The sequence below is a fragment of the Saimiri boliviensis genome, chromosome 14, assembly GCF_048565385.1.
Source record: "Saimiri boliviensis isolate mSaiBol1 chromosome 14, mSaiBol1.pri, whole genome shotgun sequence".
NCBI classification, from domain to species: domain Eukaryota; kingdom Metazoa; phylum Chordata; class Mammalia; order Primates; family Cebidae; genus Saimiri; species Saimiri boliviensis.
In genome coordinates, this window is record NC_133462.1 from 44,271,704 (window position 1) to 44,292,464 (window position 20,761).

At 58.9% G+C, this 20,761-nt stretch overlaps 1 protein-coding gene across 13 annotated transcripts in view; it reads right to left on the bottom strand.

The window, feature by feature from the left end:
• The window catches only part of DOT1L (DOT1 like histone lysine methyltransferase), a 69,646-nt gene that overhangs the window by 23,889 nt on the left and 24,996 nt on the right, over nucleotides 1-20,761 (bottom strand). For all 13 annotated transcript variants that reach the window (XM_039465576.2, XM_039465567.2, XM_039465565.2 and 10 more), the window contains 7 exons: nucleotides 19,414-19,477; nucleotides 18,449-18,677; nucleotides 14,150-14,244; nucleotides 13,685-13,747; nucleotides 6,923-6,978; nucleotides 4,132-4,211; nucleotides 158-226 (listed from right to left, as the gene is read on the bottom strand). In XM_039465576.2, coding sequence (XP_039321510.1) covers nucleotides 158-226; nucleotides 4,132-4,211; nucleotides 6,923-6,978; nucleotides 13,685-13,747; nucleotides 14,150-14,244; nucleotides 18,449-18,677; nucleotides 19,414-19,477 — 656 coding nt within the window. The remainder of the gene's footprint in view (nucleotides 1-157; nucleotides 227-4,131; nucleotides 4,212-6,922; nucleotides 6,979-13,684; nucleotides 13,748-14,149; nucleotides 14,245-18,448; nucleotides 18,678-19,413; nucleotides 19,478-20,761) is intronic.

Sequence of the window (20,761 nt, forward strand, 5' to 3'; positions counted from 1 at the left end):
ACGTCGCTCAGCACCCGGCAGTGCCCAGGATGGCCCCACCCCATAAAAGGATCCAGCCTCAATGTCCACGGGGCCGAGGGGGAGGGACCTGGGAATAAGGCGTGTCAGATGCTTAGAATCACCCATGTTAGTAATTAACAACGGGAAAGCTCCTTACCACTCAAGTTTCTACTGTTTATTCTGAAGTTTAGAGGTGCAAAGGGTTTCGAGGACACGATTCTGCCACCTGAAACACAGACGCTGCTTACTGCCACACAGGGGAGAGGAAACGGAAGTGCAGACACCAATCAAGGTGACAGAGAAGGAATGACGCCACAGAACACACACAGACGCACGCACACACTGCGCTCCGAGTCCCGTCCACCTGCCTACAAGCAAAACTATGGAACACCTTCCAAGCTTAAGCCTATCCTACAAGGAACTTTTTTTTTAATGGAGACAGAGTCTCTGGGCTCACTGTAACCTCTGCCTCCCTGGTTCAAGCGATTCCCCTGCTGAGACTACAGGCATGCACCACCACGCCCAACTAATTTTGTATTTTTAGTAGAAACAGGTTTCTCCATGTTGACCAGGATGGTCTCAATCTCCTGACCTCGTGATCTGCCTGCCCTTGGCCTCCCAAAGCGCTGGGATTACAGGCATGTGCCACTGCACCTGGCCAATTTTTGGGTTTTTTTTAGTAGAGACAGGGTTTCACCATGTTGGCCAAGCTGGTCTGGCACTCCTGGCCTCAAGTGATCCACTGCGCCTGGTCTCCTACAAATAACGTTTCTTTAAAAAACCTTCTCAGCTGGGCGCAATGGCTCACGCCTATAACCCCAACACTTTGGGAAGCCTAGGCAGGTAAATCACCTGAGGTCAGGAGTTCAACACCAGCCTTAGCAACATGGTGAGACCCTGTCTCTACCACAAATACAAGAAAGTTAGCCAGGCGTGGTGGCGCACACCTGTAATCCCAGCTACTCAGGAGGGTAGACAGGAGAATCTCCTGAACCCAGGAGGCAGACGTTGCAGTCAGCTGGATCGCACCATTGCACTCTAGCCTGAACAACAAAACAAGACTCCATCTCAAAAATAAAAATTTTCAAGTCCTCACAAAAGTCCCAGCAGCCTGAACCCTGAGCCAGCATCTCCCCGGGTGGAGTGGGCTCTACAGAGGAGCCTCCTGAAGCGGGGGTGACTCGGCCTGGCTGGGGACTCGGCTGCAGAAGTGCCTGGGCAGCCACCGCTACGAGATGTGGCCAGAAAAGGAGCCCACGCTGTCCGGCGTGATTCCCGGGATCTCCTGTTAAGTGAGGAAGGCAAGGCCAGCCGACACTGTGCTGCCAGGCGCAGAGGCTCACACCTGTAAACCCAGCACTACGGGAGATGGCAGAGAGACTGGCTGGGAAGGTCCAGACCAGCCTGGGCAACACAGAGAGACCCCATGTTTACAAAAAAATTAAAATTAAAAATTAGCTGGGCATGGTGGTGCAGGTCTGTGATCCTGGCTACTTGGGAGGCTGAGGCAGAAAGATCACTTGAGCCCAGAGGCCAAGGCTGCAGGGAGCTATGATCACACCACTGCACTCCAGCGTGGGCCAAGGATGGAGACCATGTCTCAAAAAAAAAAACCAACAAAAACAAAAAACCTAGGTCTGAGAGGCAGGAAGAAGGGCAAACCCCCAAGACGTACAGAAACAGGAACAGAACCCAACTGTGGATATCAACTGTCGCCAGCCATGCAGAAGCATTCCTTCCAATACCTCTAACCCGAGGGATTCGAACTGTCCTGTCAGCAACAGGTGCAGACAGGCTGGAAGGAAGCCTGCAGCCTCCCTCTGCAAGGCTGCTGCGGGGTGCCAGGGCCACTGTGGACAGTCGCTCTGGGGCTAGCTCGTGTGTGCTGCAGGGAGAACCTCGTGCTAATGCTCTTAGGAGCCAAACTCTGCAGTGTTGAAAGAAACAGTCTCTGTTTCTGTACATATAAAGAAAATAACACGACATCTGAGTTGGAAAAGTCAAAACGGATCCACACGTACAGGCGCACGCAGAGCCCCTCACAGCTCTGCAGCTCTACTCTCCTGGACGCCGAGCCGGCCAAGGCCTGGCTTTGCAGGCGCCACTCCCTTCGGGAGAAGCAGGAAGGGTGATTCCAGGGCCAGGCTACACACACAGGTTATGCCAGGATCCCTAAGACAGGACCTCAGACATGAGCGGGGTCACAACTAATGGCTGCAGAGCCAGGCTGACAGGTGCTCACGGGCACGTGTAGGGTGATCAGAGCCCCTCGGGGGAGGGTCCGGACAGGAGACACCACCGCAGTACCCTGACCAAGCCACTGCGGCTGAGCATGCAGAGAAAGCTGGCAAGATACAGCCGAAAGAAGCATTCTAGGGCAGCGGGGATGGAAACCACAGAGGAGGTGACAGGAGCTGAGGAAGCCAAGGCTGCCTTTCCGCATGGGGCCGCAGGGTTCAGGGAGGCTGGAGCGTTCCTGAGGTGTGGGAGTAACTGGGCGGGAAAGCATGGTGTCCTCGTGGAGCTCTAAGAGAATTCAGAAACACCATCGCCACACGCGCACACACACAGATATGCAAATAAACTCGCAAGGCACACAGACGCACACAGAGACACGCAGGCCTGCATGCACACAGACACACAAGCAGACACGTACGCAGACACAGAGGCACGGGGCGCGCACACACGCCAGCATGCACACCGACACAGAGGCATGCACACAGGCACAGACATGCAGACGCAGGCATGCGCAGACAGGCAGGCACACAGGCGCACACACACACAGACACAGACACAGGCATGCACAGACACAGGCACACAAGCACCCCTCAAACCCCCATGGCCGTGGGGCAGTGCTGAAGGCAGCCACGGACCCTCTGGGTTTTGTTTGGAAGACCTCCCTCACTCCAGGGAGACCTCCTTTCTTCCCTGGCCTCTGGAGGTCTCCCTGGAGTGGAGGGCTGGGAAGCAGTCGGAAGAGAGAGGGGGCACCCCCAGAGCGCCCATCTCCGAGCCCAGCGGTGGCTGTGGAAGCCACGTCTCCCAGTACAATATGAGGTGACGCTTCTGCAGGGCTTGGCAAAGAGCCTGGGAGGGAGGCAGCGCAATCTCCTCAAAACGACCCCAAGCCTGCCCTGCGTCCTGCCAGAGGGCTGGCGGGGGCTAGGGAGCAACGGCACGCTCAGTCTCCATGTTTAGGGGAAGGGGCAGTCCACACATTGTGGTCTGGGTCCCACCCTGGTCTGCAAGACTGGAATCCAGGCAGCAGGTTCAGTTGGCTGCTCCTGAAACTACGCCAGGGCCTGAGGTTCAGAACACAGTGTCAAGGGCTCTGCACGGGCCTGGCGACCTTTCCCCAGAGGGAGAAAATAGAACACCTGAGAGCCTCACTCCTGCTCAGTATGAATGCCGAGCACCACGTGCTTGGGTCAAGAATAAAGGGGACTATTGCCCCTCGGTGGTCAGCTGGCCTTAAGCGAGTTGCAGGCTCAACTCAAGAAGCTTCCAGCGCCAGGCGCAGTGGCTGACGCCTGTAATCCCAGCACTTTGGGAGGCCGAGGCAGGCGGATCACCTGAGGTTAGGAGTTCGAGACCAGCCTGGCCAACATGGTGAAACCTCATCACTACCAAAAATACAATAATTAGCCGGGTGTGGTGGTGGGCACCTGTAATCCCAGCTACTCGGGAGGCTTAGGCAGGAGAATTGCTTGAAGCCAGGAGGCAGAGGTTGCAGTGAGCTGAGATTATACCACTGCCCTCCAGCCTGGGGGATACAGTGAGACTCCGTTTCAAAAAATGAAAGATAAAGTAAAATAAAAACAAAAATTAGCTGGACGTGGTGGTGCACACCTGTAGTCCCAGCTACTTGGGATGCTGAGGCAGGAGAAACGCTTGAACCTGGGAGGCAAAGGCTGCAGTGAACCAAGATTATGTCACTGCACTCCAGCCTGGGTGACCGAGCAAGACTGTGTCAAGAAAAAAAGAAAAAAAAGAATGAAGAAAGAACGCCTGGCTCCTGGGGGACTAAGGACCCCAAGTCTGAGCTGCCTTCTGCAGGACACCCTGCGGGGACCCCCAGGCCACCCTTCCTCAACCATGTCACAACACGGACCAACGAGGAGGGCGCCTTACCTTCCTTCATGTTTGCAAACCGCTCCTTCAGCTGGTGATCCACCTCAGGACCAAAGGCAAAGTTATTCACAAATATAACACTGCAAAACAATACTCCAGTTCAGTGTCATGAAAGCTCGGCTCACGGGCGCAGCCAGCAGCTACTGCTGCCAGCGCCAGGCCCTGCCCACACCCGCCCGCCACCTCCAGAGCTGAGCCCACGCAGCCAAGACCACGCAGTTGAGCCCGCACGACCTAGCTCACAAGGCCGAGCCCACGCAGCTGAGCTCACAAGGCCGAGCCCACGCGGCCGAACTCATGGTGTAGGTTTCAGGTGCAAGGAAAAGGCAAATTCGGCCTCTTTTGAAGGGAGTTGAAATCAGAGGGGGCAGGCTTCGTGGCCAAGTCACTTGTTTCGAATCTCGGTGGTTTTGGAGTCCAGCGGTTGGGGAAGGTTCACGGGGTGGGAAGAGCAGCCGTGACGAACCCACAGGCTGAGGGAAGAAGGCGGTGGCCAGGAGCAGAGGCCCAGCAGGGGCTACCCTGCAACAGAGAGTGCAAAGCAGAGGCTCCCACTCAACTGCTGTAGAGACTGCGGACGGTGGGCCCGGACGAGGCGTCCTCGCAGCGTTTCAGACACCCTGGCAATGACGGGGGAACCAACGGCTCCCTTCCAGGCCCAGCATTGCTCTCCCAGACCACTGTCCCCAAATGACGGTCGTGGGGCCCTGTATCCTCACTCAGGACTGAACTTAGGAAGGCTAGAAGTGAAGCTGACTGAGCTCAGGTGGCCAAGGCAGGTGAGAGGCACGAGCCAGAAACACCGGGGGAACCTGGTGTTCAGAGAAGGATGCTCCACGAGGCCACCTCCACAGCCACCGCCATCTCGGGTCAGACACGGGTAAGGGAAAACAGGCTGAGGCCAGACAGAGTACAAGGTCCTGTAACCAGTGGGCAGCCTGGGGTAGGGACCCCTCCTGGTCAAGGCCTGCACACTTTGCCTGGAGCTAGAGCGGGCTGAGCCCAGGGCCGGGGCTGCCGGATAAGGCAGTGAGTGGCAGCTCCTGGAGAGGAACTGTGAGAGTCCGGGCCGAGCCCAGATGTCAATGGGATGCCAGGAAACCTCTTGACTTCTCCAGACTTTCTTACAAAACAGCAATCACGGCCTGACTGTGGATCGCCCTGCGCTCCCACCACAGCCCCACGGGATGGGGACACCGCAGGGTCAGCACGACTCCCTCCAGAGGGCAGAACACCCGTCGGCGGGCACAGTGCCCCAACCCAAAGCAAGTTCACACAAAACAGCAAACCCAGGAAACTTTTGGGAAAAGAAACTCCTATTTTCTTTTGATTGGTTTTGTTTTTGTTTTTGAGACAGTTTCGCTCTTGTTACCGAGGCTGGAATGCAATGGCAAGATCTCGGCTCACCGCAACCTCCACCTCCCGGGTTCAAGCAATTCTCTGGCCTCAGCCTCCTGAGTAGCTGGTATTACAGGCATGTGCCACCATGCCCGGCTCATTTTTTATGTTTAGTAGAGACAGAGTTTCTCCATGTTGGTTGGGCTGCCCTCAAACTCCCAACCTCAGGTGATCCGCCCGCCTCGGCCTCTCAAAGTGTTGGGATTACAGGCGTGAGCCCCTGCACCCAGCCTTTTTTGTTTTTTGAGATGGAGTCTCACTCCGTTGCCAGGATGTAGTGCAGTGGCGCATTCTGGACTCACTGCAACCTCCGCCTCTTGGGTTCAAACGATTCTCCCTCAGCCTTCCGAGTAGCTGGAATTAAAGGCATGTACCCTACACCCAGCTAATTTTTGTATTTGTAGTAGAGACAGAGTTTTACACCATGTTAATCAGAATGGCCTTGATCTCTGACCTCATGATCTGTCCACCTTGGCCTCCCAAAGTGCTGGGATCACAGGCGTGAGCCACCATGCCTGGCCAAGAAACCCTCATTTTCTACTTATACCCAAAACCCTGTCCATGGGGGACACTCAACCACAAGCCACGAGCACACTCAGGAGGAAGGGGGACACACGGAAGACAGAAGAAGCGAGGCAGTGGGAAGGAAGAGGGGGGCAGGGAGGACGAGGGGGGCAGGGAGGATGGCGGGACTTGGGGAACAGGGCCTGGCCAGCTGCTGACCCCACCTCCCCAGCATCCCCCACAAGCGCCTTTGGACCTCTAGGGTCCCTGGTGGATACAGTGGGGCACCATAGCCATACACAGGCTGCCTGGTGGAGAGCACAGTGGCCCAGCTCACTCCCACAGAGCCAGCCGCCACCAGCTACCAGGACAAACAGGCGGCGGTGGGAACAGACCTGGACAGTGCCCTGAGCTCCCGGGCCCAGGTGTGAGGGAGCAGAGGGGCAAGCCCGGGCCGGGCAGGGATGGCTTGGGATCAGGAGGGGCCGCTCCCTCCAGCACCACTCATTCCATTGTATGGGTGACAGCTACTTCAGGATGCAAAGACAGAGAGACAGGAAGACCCCCAGACCATGCCTGAGTGGGGAGGAAGCCCAGGACCCAGGCGAGAGGGGCCCACAGTGTCCTGAAGTCAAGGGGCCAGGCAGCGGGAGCAGGCTCATGCCGACAGGGGCTGCTGGGACTCTGAGGGCCCCACCCGCCGGGCACATCTGCTTTGCAGGCTCACAGGGACCCAGTGTGAGGGAAAGGTGCCCCTGCTGTCCCCGCCGACCTCTTTTCTGCCACAATCAGTGCAGAAGAGAGGGCCCGTCCCTGGTCCCCAGTGCCATGGCCCCCGACCGCCCATGAGCGCACCCCACATGCCCTGCACACCCCATGCCGGCCATACCTCGTGTTGGCAATTCGCTCCCTCCACTCTTCCGAGAGGAAATCGCCTCTCTCCAACTGAAAGAGAGGACAGGCGTGAGCGTGGACGCCCATCTCCTGGACACCCCAGACCGCCCAGCCGCTGTGAAGAAAAGAATGGAATGAGTCCAGCTCCGCTCGCAGGGAGGAGCAGGAGACCCGGTGCTGTCAGCGCAGCCCTGGGAGCTGCAGGCAGAGGGCAGGTGAGAGGGACACGCAGAGGACAGGCAGGGCCTCCCGAGAAGCCGGGACAGGTCCCCGTGCTCCAGCATCCACTGAGGGAGGCCAGGCCCGGCAAAGGTGACTGCGGCCACACCCACACACACCTACAGGCCACACACTGAAGGCTCCTCCAAATCAGAGGACAGGAGGCGGCCAGCAGGGGCGCCCTGAGGCAGGACCTGCAGTCTCCACCATGCTGGGTTCCAGGTAGGGCCTGAGGGAGGCTGGGGGTGCTGGGGGCGGGCACCCTGCGCAACAGGCAGCAACACGGCGAGGCCGGGAAAGCCCCACGCCGAGCTCTGTCCCTCCTCAGCAACCACAGGAAACACGCGCATGGGGAAGCTGAGCCACCTGTCCCCATGGGCATCTGCCCTGAGCACCGATGGCCCAGTAAGAGCAGCGCTGTCCCCACAGCTCCATGCCACGCTCATACCAAGGCCAGCGGCAGCCCAATGCCAGCCTACCTCCAGACCTCAAGACCAAGCACCGTCCAGGAGAAAAAAGCTCTTATCACCCTAGCTGTCCAAGCACCTGGACAACCAAGACACCTCCTTTTAAATCCTTCAAAGACACTACCACCTCCGTTCCCAGGTAACACACCCAGGAGAGACAAAAACACGTCCAAGCAAAGGCCCGGACACAAATCCTGCAAAAGCCAACACCACCTGCCACAGCCAGAAGGCCGAAGCAGCCAGCTGTCCATCAGCAGCTGAAAGACCAACACAGCACCGCATGGCCATCCACACGCTGGGACGGGACCCGGCCGGGAGCAGGAGCCAGGCACCGACCCAGCCACAGCACGGATGCACCTTGGGGACAGTGTGTGATCCCATTTCTGTGAAATGTCCAGGACAGGCCCACCCAGAGACAGGAAGGGGATTCCTGCTGGGGACTGGAGAAGTTGGGGGTGAGGGCACCTCAGTCAGGGTAGAAGCCCATGCCTGAACCCAAGGGCCGAGGGAGGACAAAGGACACTCCTTTTTATACCGCAGCCACAGGCCTGGTGCCCCACCCAGAGTCTCTCTCAGGATGGGGAGGGAGTCCCTGAGCAGAGAAGGTCCCACAAGCAAGCCTTTGCCCCAAGCAACAGGGTGACCCACCCATCCAGGCCCAGAGACAGAAGGACACACCCCAGGCTGGGAGGACAGGGCCACCCGTCCATGCAGACCCAGATCCAGAGGACAGGGCTGCCCGCCCCGGCCAGGAGCAGCTGCACGTCCTCCACTCTCCAGGGCCGGGAAAGCCCCAGGAAGGAGGGGACGGGATGGGAGGGGCACAGGCTGGCCCTCCTGAGCCGCCCTCCTGAGCCGCCCTCCACGCCCATCTCCTCCCTCTCCACATCTGACGGACTGACCCTCTCAACACCCCTCATTCCCCGTGGACCAGCCACCGAGGAAATAATTCAAATTCCAAGTCCTTAGCAGCACCAAGCAGATCCAGGCCCACATCGCAGGCCTGGGACCAGAAACCTGCCCTGGGACCCCCATGCTCAATGACCAGAGGCTCTGGAGCCAAAGCTGCTCCTGCAAGCACCGTGGCTCCCGGGCAAGCGCTGCTTCCCTCTGGAGTCCGCGATCCCCATAGGAACTGGGTAGCTGGGTCTTCCGGGAGCCTTCCTGTGACAGTGCTTCAGGTAGTAGGACCTGGAGCCTGTCAAGCAGAACACGGCCAAGCCCCTCCAAGGGTTTCTTCCAACATCGGAGTGAAGTGCCCACCAAAAAGGGCACCAAGTGGTCAGGCAGAGCCTCTCTGACCCACCCTCCGCAGCAGGACAGATGCCAGAGGCAGAGGCCGACGCTGACACCCGCCTTCCCTACCACCAGGTTCTGAGGAGTGTTGCCCAAGCCATGAGGAATGCCATCCTTTCCCCCAAATCATGTTCCTGGCACACCTCAGGAGCCGCTGGCATGACCACACACACCTAAAACATGCATGGAATCCTGACCAGAAAAGCAGCTCCACGCCAGGAGTGCCTGCGCCACACGAGACACGCGCCTCAGCCATGTCGGGGACCCAGGCCCCAGCGGGTGGGGCGCTGATCCCAACGATGACAACATGAGGCAGGAGGGGGAGCAGTGTCGGGGTGGCCCCACCACCTCACACCTATCCTTTCCTAAGCAAGGCACAGCCCAGCCTGACCTCACGGAGGAAGGCACCGTGGGGCCCCCTGGCTGTCACCGGAAACCATGGTGAGGGTTTTCACCCTCTGTGCCAGGACCTGCGTGGCTCTCCTGCCACAGCCAAGAACCCATGGGGGAACTTCCCACCAGAGTGCAGGTGGACACAGGGCCCACGGCACCACACAGCTTCCGCAGAGGGCAGGGGACTCCGGAACAACCACCACGAGAAAGGGAAGGAGAGCTGGGCCCACAGCGCTGAGGGTGCAAGTCCCAATCAAAGCAAAGAACAGTGGAACAGAAGCCGAGGGAGCGCCACCTGGAGGCCAAACCAGCCAGGCGCGTCTGCGAGGGAGCACTGCAGACCACGGCTCCGGCCCGGCAGAAAACCCCTCAGCGGAGCATCAGCCAGCAGAATCCCGCCTCGGATACACAGGATCCCAGGCCCATCGAAGGGGATGTATTCCAGGCTGACGGAGGCCAAGCCAACACTTGAAACCCATCACAGCAACCGGGTGAGGAATGGAAAGCACGGCATCGAGCCGACACCAGAAACAGCACCAAACCAGCACACACCGCAAACTCGGGGCCGAGGGCGCGTCACCCACCTGACGAAGACCGTCCACACAAGCCGGCCACTACCACGGCGCTCCGCAGCCAGGGGCTCAGCTGCCCACCAGGAGCAGTGCAGGGAAGGGTAACCGTCTTGCCCCGACAACTCACATTGCCTGGGAAATGCCAGCCAGCACGAGGGGACGGGAAAGGGGGAGGAAATGGACACGGGCTGTGAAGGAAAAGGCAAAGTGGTCCATGCTCGCCGACAACACAACCGTCAACGCAGAAAACCCCCAGGAATCGACAAGAACTCGAGGACCCACGTCACAGCAGGGCTGCAGATAAAGCATCAGTGACCTCCCAGGTGCTGGCCAGAACCTGGGGCAGCAGGAGCTCCTGTTCACTGCTGGGGGTGACGCAGCTCGTACAGACACACTGAGAGGCAGTCTGGCAGTGTTCTCCACACGATCCAGCAATCGTGCTGCTTGCTCTCTGCCCACAGGAGTGCAGCTCTTACGTCCACACAGAAACCGACGCACGGATCTTTACGGCGGTGTTGTTCATAACCGCCAAATCACGGAAGCAGCCAAGATGTCCTCAGCAAGTAAGTGGGTGAATTAACTGTGGCATATCCAGACTATGGAATACTATGCAGCAATGAAAAGAAATGGGGTGTTGAGCCGGGCGCGGTGGCTCAAGCCTGTAATCCCAGCACTTTGGGAGGCTGAGGCGGGTGGATCACAAAGTCAAGAGATCGAGACCATCCTGGTCAACATGGTGAAACCCCGTCTCTACTAAAAATACTAAAAATTAGTTGGGCATGGTGGCGCGTGCCTGTAATCCCAGCTACTCAGGAGGCTGAGGCAGGAGAACTGCCTGAACCCAGGAGGCAGAAGTTGCGGTGAGCTGAGATCGCGCCATTGCACTCCAGACTGGGCAACAAGAGCGAAACTCTGTCTCAAAAAAAAAAAAAAGAAAGAAATGGGGTGTCAAGCCCCAAGAAGACATAGGGGCAGGCTGGATGCGGTGGCTCAAGCCTGTAATCCCAGCACTTTGGGAGGCCGAGGCGGGTGGATCACGAGGTCAAGAGATCGAGACCATCCTGGTGAACATGGTGAAACCCCATCTCTACTAAAAAAATACAAAAAATTAGCTAGGCATGGCGGCGTGTGCCTGTAATCCCAGCTACTCGGGAGGCTGAGGCAGGAGAATTGCCTGAACCCAGGAGGCGGAGGTTGCGGTGAGCCGAGATCGCGCCATTGCACTCCAGCCTGGGTAACAAGAGCGAAACTCCGTCTCGGGGAAAAAAAAAAAAAAGACATAGGGGCAGCTGAGCACGCTCACGCCTGTCATCCCAGCACTTTAAGGAGGCCAAGGTAGGAGGATCGCTTGAACCCAGGAGTTTGAGGCCAACCTGGCCAACACAGTGAGACTCCGTTGGTATGTTTGTTTGTTTGTTTGTTTATTTATTTATTTATTTATTTTTTGGTGAGATGGAGTCTGGCTCTATCGCCCAAGGCAGAGAGCAGTGGTACGATCTCGGCTCACTGTAGCCTCCGCTCCCCAGGTTCAAATGATTCTTCTGCCTCAGCCTCCCACATAGCTGGGACTACAGACGTGCACCACCATGCCCAACCAGTTTTGTATTTTTAGTAGAGACAGGGTTTCAGCATGATAGCCAAGCTGGTCTTGAGTTCCTGACCTTAGTGATCTACCTGACCTCAGTGATCCACCTGGCCTCAGCCTCCTGAAGTGCTGGGATTACAGGTATGACCCAATTTTTTTTTAATTAGCCAGGAGTGGTGGTTAATGGCTACAGTCCCAGTTACTCAGGAGGATGAGGTGGGAGGATCGCTGGAGCCCAGGAGTTCACAGCTGCAATGAACTACGATCACAACACTGCACTCCAGCCTGGAGGACCGGGGAGCCCTGCCTCTAAAAATGTTTCCAGCCAACTCCCTCCCTGAGGAGGCAAACAGGGACACTGCCTGACCCCGGTGTCCCTGCCACCAGAGCCCGTGTCAGCCCCGCAGCGAAAACAGACACGCCTGGACCATGCATCCGTTTCCCCACCCAGGTGGATCTGCTCCGACCACCACAGCCAGGAAACCTGGGGCAGAACCAGCCAGCAAAGGCTCCTGATCCTGGTCAGGTACACCAGGGGTCGGGTCCCAGTGCCCTGACTCTAGCCTTCACTTGTGCTAGGGGATAGTGTGGAGGGGTCTGAGCTGGGTGCCGGGGCACACACTGGGCAGGACACATACCCACTCACCCGCTCAATGCCTCCTTCTCCCTGTGAGGTGGTGGCAATGGCAGGAAGGCCGAGGCCTCACAGCGATCTGAGGGAGGCCCAACAGACAGGCCCACAGAGGGTACCTCAGCAGGGAGCTCCCAACAGACAGCCCCAGCCATGCCTCCACCCACCCGGCAGAGAGGCAGACACTGGGCAGCCCTGCCAGGCAGGGGGCTGGACCTGTAAGCCGCCTGTGTCCATCAGGCATCCCTCTGAACTGAGAAAATCGATGGACAACAGGACCCCTGGGGAGTCTGATTCTGCTGCTTCTGCAAACCTGCAGATTCCACCCGGGAACTGTCATCAGGGCCACCTGAGATCAGGCCTTGCCACATTCCATCATAAGCTGCTCTGTGGGCAGTTAAACCCCTGGGCCATCTCCTCCCAAGGTGGTGACCCGGTACTCGCCCTGCCCAGCACTCCTTCCAACTTCTCAGGGAGGCTCCTGGGGATTCGAGGGGCTACAGGCTCTGGGGCTGCCCTGTGCTCCAGGGGCTCCAGGTCTAGAGCAGGAAGCATCCTCCTTCCCGCAGCCTCCAGACTCCAACCTGCCACCAATCCACATCACAGGAGCAGCTGCAGCAGCACCAAGCCATACCGCACGGGGGCATGGCACGGATGGAATCCACAGGTCACCAGCACCAAGCCATACCGCACGAGGGCGTGGCACGGATGGAATCCGCAGGTCAAGGGCGTTGCTGAGAGGCTGGGCGCTGTCAGCCCACACCACAGGTGAGTGCCTGAGCGACCAGGACTGGGAGGGAGAGAACACAGGTGGAGGAAGGAGCCAGTTCTGCAAGCCAGCCGCTGTGTGGAAAGGTCCAGGGCGGAGCCTGGGGTCTAAGGACTCAGCATGGGCTGGGAAGAGGTCTGAGGACGACGCAAGAGTGGCAGCTGCTCCTAGAAGCTCTGGCCCAGTAATCACCCCATGGACCGGGAAAACCAACCTTCCTGCTCTCTAAAGAGCATCCTCTTCCCACCGCCACTCAGCCAGACATAGAACAAGGAGCGCATGCCCCACAGGGACCGGCCACATGCGGGCACTATCCACAGGGTCCACGGGAGAAACCCCACAGAGGCCAGCCACATGCAGGCACCATCCACAGGATCGCGGGAGGAACAGCTTCCTTGGCAAGGGCAGAGAGAACACTGCCCACCCCAAGGTCGCGGGCTTGTCATGAAGAACATGGCACCGAGGACCAGGAACCCGTCCAAACAACGCTGTCCTCAGTGAGGCATGACACCCCAAGGACGCTGCAGCCGACCTACAACCTGGCCGGCCCCACAGGCCTCCGCTCCGTAGAGCCCCAAGCCCGTTTCCTGCACCACCTCTGTGCACCACAGGCTGCCAAGGGACAGAGGCCATATCAGAGAGAACAAGAGGGATGGCGCCAACAGAGGTGCCATGCCCAGGCAGCCCTACGACAACCAGAGAGGACTCCACAGGGGGCACCATGTGCCAACAGCCACGTGCCAACAGTGGTCAGAAAGGAGGGGCTGGAAGGGGGCGGGGCGGGGACGGGGCCAGTGATGGGAGGGGCGGAGCGATGGCACTCACTGTGTATTCTGCATGCTTTTTTCCATACCATTTCATCCACTTCCTGAACTCGCGGTCCATGGTCTGGAAAGAAAGAAACCAAACGCCCGTTACAAACTTACAGGGCAGCGGGGCCTCAACGTGTCTGCCCACACCGGTGCCCAAACCACCCTGGGCGCTTGTCGGCGGATTGTGCCACAAGGTGGAGCCGAGCACCTCCTGCCTCACTGGTGGCACGCTGCGTGAAACGGGCTCGGAGCCGCCCCCACGACGCTGGGGCAGGCCTGGAGGGCCGGCCTGGGATGAGCCTTGAGGGCGCCCGGGCACTGCACTCACAGGCACACCCTGCAGGCAGCCACATCTCAAGCCTGGAAAGAATACCACCCAGACTCGAAGTCTCACAGCAGTGGGAGACAGGAACCCAGGGCGTCGCCTTCTCTGAGAGTCCCCTGCCTCCAACACGCGGCAGCCTGCAGCCCCGCTCACCTCCGCATACTTGGCCGGGATGTCTGCTTTCTCGACGCCATAGTGATGTTTGCAGTTGGTGGCGGCAGCGACCTGGAGCACAACCTGGCCCACACCTGTGATCAGAGAGATCCATCAGATACAACACACGCTCGGACGTCATCTGGGAGGCCATGCCAGCTCAGGGACACAGGCCACAAAATCACGGCCACGGAGACCCACAGGGGAGGCCACGGGTCTCCTCACACACGCGATGCTCCGAGGTCACTTAGGATACATGACAAAGACCAGGCCCCAAGCAAAGCCCCCGTGAGCAAACAGCCATTATAACACATCATCCATGAACATGAGTTGGTGGCCCCCAGAACCAGATTCCATCTTGAATCTAAGAGCCCCATGTGGGATTCAATGTTCAGACAGACAGGGCTGCCTGAGACTCGGCAGGTCTGGAAAGGCTCCTGCCCACCCCAAATCATCCCTGCGTCACCACCACAGAGACACATAGCAACATGGATAATGAAATCTGATGGTGCCCAGGAAGAATCATGAGTGGGATCTTAGGCTCGACGTGGGGTGGGAGAGGCAGTGAGGAGCGCCCTGCAGCCAGGACAGGCTCCCAGCCACTGTGGTTTCACAGCATCAGTGCACAACGCAGTACCCAGTTCTGAGGGAGGAGGAGGGAACTGGGGCTGTAGATGCGTCAGCAATAGGATGGCGGAAGCAGCTACACACACCAGGGGCATCAAGACCCCTCTCCTCCCCTGCTAAGCAGCTCTGCCCTCCAGAGACTGAGCATGAACCAGGGCACGACCACGATGGGCACAGACCGCCATTACCACACCAGCAGGAAGGAAGGCACAGACGGTGACCATTACACAAGAGGGAAGGGAGGCACAGACGGGCACCACACCAGCGGGAAGGGAGAAACAGACGGGCACCACACCAGCGGGAAGGGAGGCACAGACGGGCACCACACCAGCGGGAAGGGAGAAACAGGCACCACACCAGCGGCGAGGGAGGCACAGACGGGCACCACACCAGCGGGAAGGGAGAAACAGGCACCACACCAGCGGGAAGGGAGGCACAGACGGGCACCACACCAGCGGGGAGGGAGGCACAGACGGGCACCACACCAGCGGGGAGGGAGGCACAGACGGGCACCACACCAGCGGGAAGGGAGGCACAGACGGGCACCACACCAGCGGGGAGGGAGGCACAGACGGGCACCACACCAGCGGGGAGGGAGGCACAGACGGGCACCACACCAGCGGGAAGGGAGAAACAGGCACCACACCAGCGGGGAGGGAGGCACAGACGGGCACCACACCAGCGGGGAGGGAGGCACAGACGGGCACCACACCAGCGGGGAGGGAGGCACAGACGGGCACCACACCAGCAGGGAGGGAGGCACACAGAAAGAAGGCCGGAGCTTCGCCAACGAGTGCTAGGACATGGTCTAAAACACAGGAGCCTTTTTAATGTTTTTGGTTTTTTTGACAGAGGGTCTGGTCCTGTTCCCCAGGGGGCTGCACTGCCATGGTGTGATGCTGGCTCACTGCAGTCTCCTCCACCTCTTGGGCTCAAGCAACCCTCCCACCTCAGCTCCCGAACAGCTGCGACCGCAAGCCAGCACCACCACACCCAGCTCATCCTTTGCTCTCTGTAGTAGAGATGGGGTCTCACTATGTCACCTAGACTGGTTTTAAACCGGACTCAAGTGGCCCTCCAACTTCACCCTCCCAAAGCACTGGGATTACACGCAGAACCCACCCGGCACGATCTCGGCTCACTGCAACCTCTGCCTCCCAGGTTCAAGCGATTCTCATGCCTCAGCCTCCCCGTAGCAGTATATGCACCCGCCACCACACCCGGCTAATTTTTTTTCTTTTTAGTAAAGACTAGGTTTCACCAGATTAGCCACCTGGTCTCAAATACTTAACCTCGGATGAGGAGGTCACTCACCTCAGCCTTCCAAAGTGCCAGGATTACAAGTGTGAGCCGCTGCACCCAACCAATACTCATTATTTTATTGTAGGTTTTTTAGCTTGAAAATAAAAAATAAAAAAAGGCCAGGGCCAGGTGCGGTGGCTCAAGCCTGTAATCCCAGCACTTTGGGAGGCCGAGGCGGGTGGATCACGAGGTCAAGAGATCGAGACCATCCTGGTCAACAAGGTGAAACCCCGTCTCTACTAAAAACACAAAACATTAGCTGGGCATGGTTGTGCGTGCCTGTAATTCCAGCTACTCAGGAGGCTGAGGCAGGAGAATTGCCTGAACCCAGGAGGCGGAGGTTGCGGTGAGCCGAGATTGCGCCACTGCACTCCAACCTGGGTAAAAAGAGCAAAACTCCGTCTCAAAAAAAAAAAAAAAAAAGGCCAGGCATGGTGGCTCACGCCTGTAATCCAAACACTTTCGAGGCCAAGGCGGGCGGATCACCTGGGGTCGGGAGTTCAAGACCAGCCTGACCAACATGGTGAAACCCCGTCTTTATTTAAAAAATAAATAAAAGTTAAAAATTTTAAAAAACATTTAAAAAAAGACCGGGCACAGTGGCTCATGCCTGTAATCCCAGCACTTTGGGAGGCCAAGGCGGACAGATCATGTGGTCAAGAGATCGAGACCATCCTGGCCAACATGGTGAAACCCCTTATCTACTAAAAATACAAAAATGAGCTGGGCGTGGCGGGGCACACCTGTAGTCCTTGCTACTTGGGAGGCTGAGGCAGGAGAATCACTTGAACCAGAGAGTCGGAGGTTGCAGTGAGCCAAGATCATGCCACTGCATTCCAGCCTGATGACAGAACAAGACTCTGTCAGATAGAAAGACAGACAGAGATGGGAGTCTTGCTATGCGGACCAAGTGGGTCTTGAACTCCTGGCCTCAAGCGATCCTTCCATCTCAGCCTTCTAACTGCTAAGATTACAGGCATGAGCCACCACGTCCAGTCTTTGCAAAGTCCTCTTGGTCCCTACCCTCAGGGCCCCCCTCCCCTACATCAGAGCTAGAACTGTTGGAAGCGGGGCTCACACACCTACAGGCACACGTTTACATGTCCACTGAGCTTCGAGGGGCCCAGTGACAGCCTAGACACTGCGGAGAAGGGGCCTCCACCGCCTAACCCTTGACAGCTGGTGACCCAGTCAGCCCTGCGTCCTATCAGAAATTAATCAGGCTAGCCAGGCATGGTGGCTCACGCCTGTAATCCCAGCACTTTAGGCGGCTGAGGTGGGCGGATCACAAGTTCAGGAGATTGAGACCATCCTGGCTAACACAGTGAAACCCCCATCTCTATTGAAAAAAAACATTAGCCAGGCGTGGTGGTATACGCCTGTAGTCCCAGCTACTCGGGAGGCTGAGGCAGGAGAATCACTTGAACTCAGGGGACGGAGGTTGCAGTGAGCCGAGATCGAGCCATTGCACTCCAGCCTGGGTGACAAAGTGAGACTCCGTCTCAAAAAAAAAAAAAAGAAAGAAAGAAAGAAATCAATCAATCAATCAAACAAACAAACAAAAAAAAAAAGAAAAAAAAAAGAAAGAAAGAAATCAGGCTAACGTGGCTATTCATGTGCTGACCGCTCACCTGTGCCTCGTTCAGGCCACATGGGTACTGAAGACAGAGCCATGAACCCACACCTGGGGCCCTGCCTCAAGGAGCCCTACTGTGCTGCAAGAGGGGATGACACCTCACAAGCAGAGCCTGTCAGAGTCTCAGTGCAGGGAGAGGCTGAAACAATGCCAGTAGCTGGAAGGTGGTCTGTGGGGACTTGCCGAGACCACCCTGAGCCCTAACCTGGGAGGGGCAGGACATGGCCCAGACGTAGGGGTACCGAGGGAGGCTGGGGATGCAGGGAGGGCACAAGGCCCTCCAGGAGCCCCAGGGACCTGGGGTATTCCTCTGCACGGGACCTTTCCAGTTGCTGTGGAGGGAGCAGATGTGCCCGGGAAGGGGCCGCTGCCAGCTGCAGGCTGCAGGCGTGGCTGGGGCCCAGGCTAAAGAGCACAGCTCCTGGGAGTGAGCGCAGAGGGTACACAGGTCTTGCTCCCCTGCTGGCAGGGAGCAGGGGAAAAGTAGTCTCCAGGCACCTGGAAGGAGGGGGACAGTCTGGGAACCGCTGGGTTCCCTGATTTCTTCCCTCTGGGTAGAGCCCCGGGCTCCAGGAAGGTCGGAGCCGGGAAAACGAACGGAACCACAGCAGGGCAGAGGGGTGGGGAAGGAAGCGCCGTCTACGCCAGCATCGCCAGACCCTGTTCAACTCTTCTCCAAGCAGGCATGGGCAGGCACAGAGCTTGTGCCTGAGCGCGTGGCAGGCGACACTCACCGCTCCCCAGGTCCACAAACAGGTCGTCGTCGGTCATCTTGATCTCGTCGATCATCTGGGCCACCAGGTCAAAGGAGGTCTCCCCGTACACCTCGGGGGAGAAGGGCTCGTAGTTGTTGAGCTTCTCAGGGTCGGTCACCGAGTGGTTGTAGACCTGCTGCAGGATGTGGCGCAGGAGCCCGGTGGACGGCCGCGTGTTCAGCTTCATGGGCTGCGTGGTGCCCTTCCACTGCGGACGCAGGGTGGCCGGCCACGCCACATGAACCGCCTGGCCACAGGCCGCCCCAGCCCCTCTGCCCGAGCCCTGGGCCCTTTCCCAGTGGAAGCAGCCTCGCCAGCCCCACTCAGGAGGGCCCAGTGAGGCCATGCTGTCCCCACCAGGGCCTCCCTCCACAGCAAGACCTTTAAGAGCTTCCTGCCCTCACACACCAGGGACCACAGCGCTTTCTAGAACACGGGAAGCAGCACACTCCCCGCTACACCCCAGCTGGTGTGTCCCCCATCCTTTGTGAGGAAAGCTTCACAAGACATGGCAGGACCGGGGAGCCCCAGGGTGCAGCCCAGGCCGCATCCCACCTGAGGAAGGTGGGCAGCATGGGGGAGGTCCTAGGGGAAGGCCGCACTCACATGGCCCAGGGAGGACCGCGCCTCTGCTGGGGCCCTCGGGGACCGCCCAGGGCTGCAGAGGCGTGTGCGGACATCACAGCCTCAGGGCCCTGCCTCAGCACACAAACCATAGACAGCTCTGCGATGCCACATGGCTACAGTGTGCAGCTCGCCCAGCCGACAGGCACACAGCCCGGCCTCAGCAGCACCCCCACTCACCCACAGGCCACAGGCCCCCTCGCTGCACGTTCCAATGCCCAAGGGCTATAAGGGGGAGCCCTGTGCCCCTAGAAGATGACGTCAGGGGTCTGGGAGCCAGGCACTGCTGACCCCTCCCCGGGGCAGGGCGAGCCACTTACCAGCTGGTGGATGCTGTCGATGGCACGGTTGTACTTGTCACAGAGCCTCTGCATGCTCTCGAAGCTGAAAAAAGCAAGGGAAGGGCCTGGTCATACGGGCCAGAACCAGCTCCGAGCACAGAGGGGATGGCACGCGGACAGGGCAGGCTCCGAGGTGTGGTCCCCGCCCAACAGCCAGCTGGCCCAGACTCCTCCAGCAGAAGCCTGGCTTTCCAGCCTGATGCAGGGGACCTCAGGTCTGGGCACAGGCAAGGGGACCCCCAGAATCCCGTGCAAGGAAGCACTGGACCCTGAGGCAGCTGCACCTGCCCAGGCACCAGCGCAAAGCCCAGGTCCAGGTGAGCTAGAGGCGTGAGGAGAGGAAGAGGGCTCAAGGGGGACCAAGGCCAGCCCCCCAGAGTGGGAACCCATGGGTCTGGCCTTACAGGGTCTTCCTTCCCCTGGCTGGGGAGAGCCACCCGCACTAGAGGCAGAGGAACAGCCGCAGTCCTGGGGAGCAGCAGGCCTCTGCCCGGGCAGGTGCAGGAGGAGGGAGCACTACAGAAAGGTCAGTCGGTGCCCCCCGACCCTGCCCACACTGCTCTGTGTGTACATCCCTCTGAAGCCCCAACTCTTTCATGTATGAGCAGTGCGTCACGTCAGACACAGCACACAGGGACCACAGTGAGACTCAGCCCCCGCCTCCACTGGCAGCAGTTCTGCCCCGAGCCCTGGGCCACAGGGCCAGCCTTCACTACCCAAGTTCGTGTGCCCAACAGCCCTCCAGGGCAGAGCCCACCTGGCAGCAGGGAGTACCCAATGTCCGGGGGGCACGTGAGCCATAGGAAACGTGGGCCACGCTGCCCAGCCAGGCCTGGGCTCGGGGGGGTCGGGGACAGGCCCGCTTTGGGGTCAGCCTAGCCCAGTCTGTCCGCTCTGGACCTAGTCTTCCTAGGCTGCCAGGCCCATCAGCAAAACGCGGGCAACGGCGTCCGTCCCACCTCCTCATGAGGTGCCAGAGAAGACTGAGAGACAGGAGGAGGAGGGTGGCCTGTCCTGGGAACACTGTAAAACACGGTGGCTCTCACCAGGGACCCCAGGAATGTGGCGAAGCAAGCAAAAGACGGGGGCAGGGACTGCTTGGCACTCTGCAGTGTCCAGGATGGTCCTCCCAGAGAACGACCTGACCCCCATGTCCACGTCCCCAGCGCCCGGGGGTCTGCAGCTGTGGGAGGGCAGGGGGCTGGGGGCTCTTTCCTCCACCTCCTCCCGCCCCAGCCCCAGCCCCATGCTCTTCCTGCTCCACCCTGGCTGCCCTGAATTAACCTGGGCACTGCAGGTGTCCAAAGTTCACACACTGCCTTCCTCA